Source organism: Malurus melanocephalus, unplaced genomic scaffold, assembly GCF_030028575.1.
Source record: "Malurus melanocephalus ecotype Western Australia unplaced genomic scaffold, MMel_1.1 scaffold_1566, whole genome shotgun sequence".
In the NCBI taxonomy this organism is placed as follows: domain Eukaryota; kingdom Metazoa; phylum Chordata; class Aves; order Passeriformes; family Maluridae; genus Malurus; species Malurus melanocephalus.
Genome location: NW_026624798.1, coordinates 4,958 through 6,444, shown reverse-complemented (window position 1 = coordinate 6,444; position 1,487 = coordinate 4,958). Strand labels below are relative to the sequence as shown.

The 1,487-nt window shown below is 47.2% G+C and overlaps 1 protein-coding gene across 1 annotated transcript in view; it reads right to left on the bottom strand.

Annotated features, from left to right (window-relative positions):
• Positions 1 to 1,414, bottom strand: part of PSMD4 (proteasome 26S subunit ubiquitin receptor, non-ATPase 4) — a gene marked incomplete at its 5' end in the record, with an annotated part of 22,273 nt that extends 20,859 nt beyond the window's left edge. Inside the window, 2 exons of the mRNA XM_057388086.1 lie at positions 259 to 411; positions 1,297 to 1,414. Coding sequence (XP_057244069.1) covers positions 259 to 411; positions 1,297 to 1,414 — 271 coding nt within the window. The remainder of the gene's footprint in view (positions 1 to 258; positions 412 to 1,296) is intronic.
• Between the last annotated feature and the right edge of the window lie 73 nt (positions 1,415 to 1,487).

The following is a 1,487-nucleotide window of genomic DNA, read 5'->3' as shown; positions in this document are numbered from 1 at the left end:
GAGGTTTCCGTGGAATTTTTAGGGTTTTCTGTGGATTCTTGGGATTGGGAATGGATCAAAATAATGGATAAAACATGGGAATAGCATCAAAATTTCCATGGGTTTTTAGGATTTTCACGCATTTTTTTGAGGGGCCGCCCCCATTGTGATCCCGATGACTCCRCATGGCATTCCCATTGGGATCTTTGGGGTTTTTTTTCCATCCTTTCCCCATTCCGAGGTCAGAATTCCATAAATTTTGGGAATTTTGGGAATTACCATATAATATCCAGGCAGCAGCTTCTGCAGGAACTCGGCCTCCTTGTGCTGCACGGTTTTGATGATGAACTCGTCGTCGCTGGACACGTAGAACAGCGAGCCACTGGCACCAGAGTTGGACAGCTCGATCAGGGGGTCATTGCACAGGGAATACTGMGGGGAAAAATTGGGAAAAACTGCTGGAATTGCACTGCGAATGGGATTGTCCTTGGAAATTTGATAGGGAAAACACCTGGGAAGGGAAAGGAAAAAGAGAAAGGGAAGAGAAGGACTGGAGCTGGACAGCTCGATCAGGGGATCATTGCACAGGGAATACTGTGGGGAAAAATTGGGAAAAACTGCTGGAATTGCACTGGGAATGGGGATTATCTTTGGAAATTTGATAGGGAAAGCACCTGGGAAGGGAGTGGGAAAAGGGAAGGGAAAAGGGAAAGGGCAAAAGGGAAGAGGAGGGCTGGCGCTGGACAGCTTGATCAGGGGGTCATTGCACAGGGAATACTGCAGGGAAAAATTGGGAAAAACTGCTGGAATTGCAATGGGAACGGGATTTTCCTTGGAAATTTGATAGGGAAAACAGCTGGGAAGGGAAAGAGAAAAGGGAAAAGAGAAATGGAAAGGGGAAAAGGGAAGAGAAGAGCCTGGAGCTGGACAGCTCGATCAGGGGGTCATTGAACAGGGAATACTGAGGGGAAAAAATGGGAAAAACTGCTGGAATTGCACTGGGAATGGGATTGTCCTTGGAAATTTGATAGGGAAAACACCTGGAAAGGGAAAAGAATGGAAAAGAAAAAGAGAAAATAAAATATAGAAAGAAAAAAGGGAAAGGGGAAAGAGAAAAAGAAGAGGAGAAAAGAATTTGGAGAGAAAACGGGAAGAGGGAGGGGAAAGGGAAAACGGAAGGGAAAAAGGGAAGAGAGAAAAGAGCAAAAGGAGAAAAGAGAAAGGGGAAGTCCAGGGAGGATCAGGAATATCCAGGGATGTTCAGGAATATCCAGGAATGCTCAGGAATATCCAGGGAAGTTCCCATTCCCCACTCACCAGGTAATCGTCAGGCCGGATCCCGAAGAGCTCCCGGAAGTAGCGGAAGGCCACGGGCGCGTAGGTCTTGAAACGGAAATCGTTGTAGTGGTGGGCAGGGGTCAGGTTGGAACCCTCGCTGTGGGATACAGGGAATTGTTGGGATTGGGATTGGGATTGGGATTGGGATTGGGATTGGATTGGGATTGGAT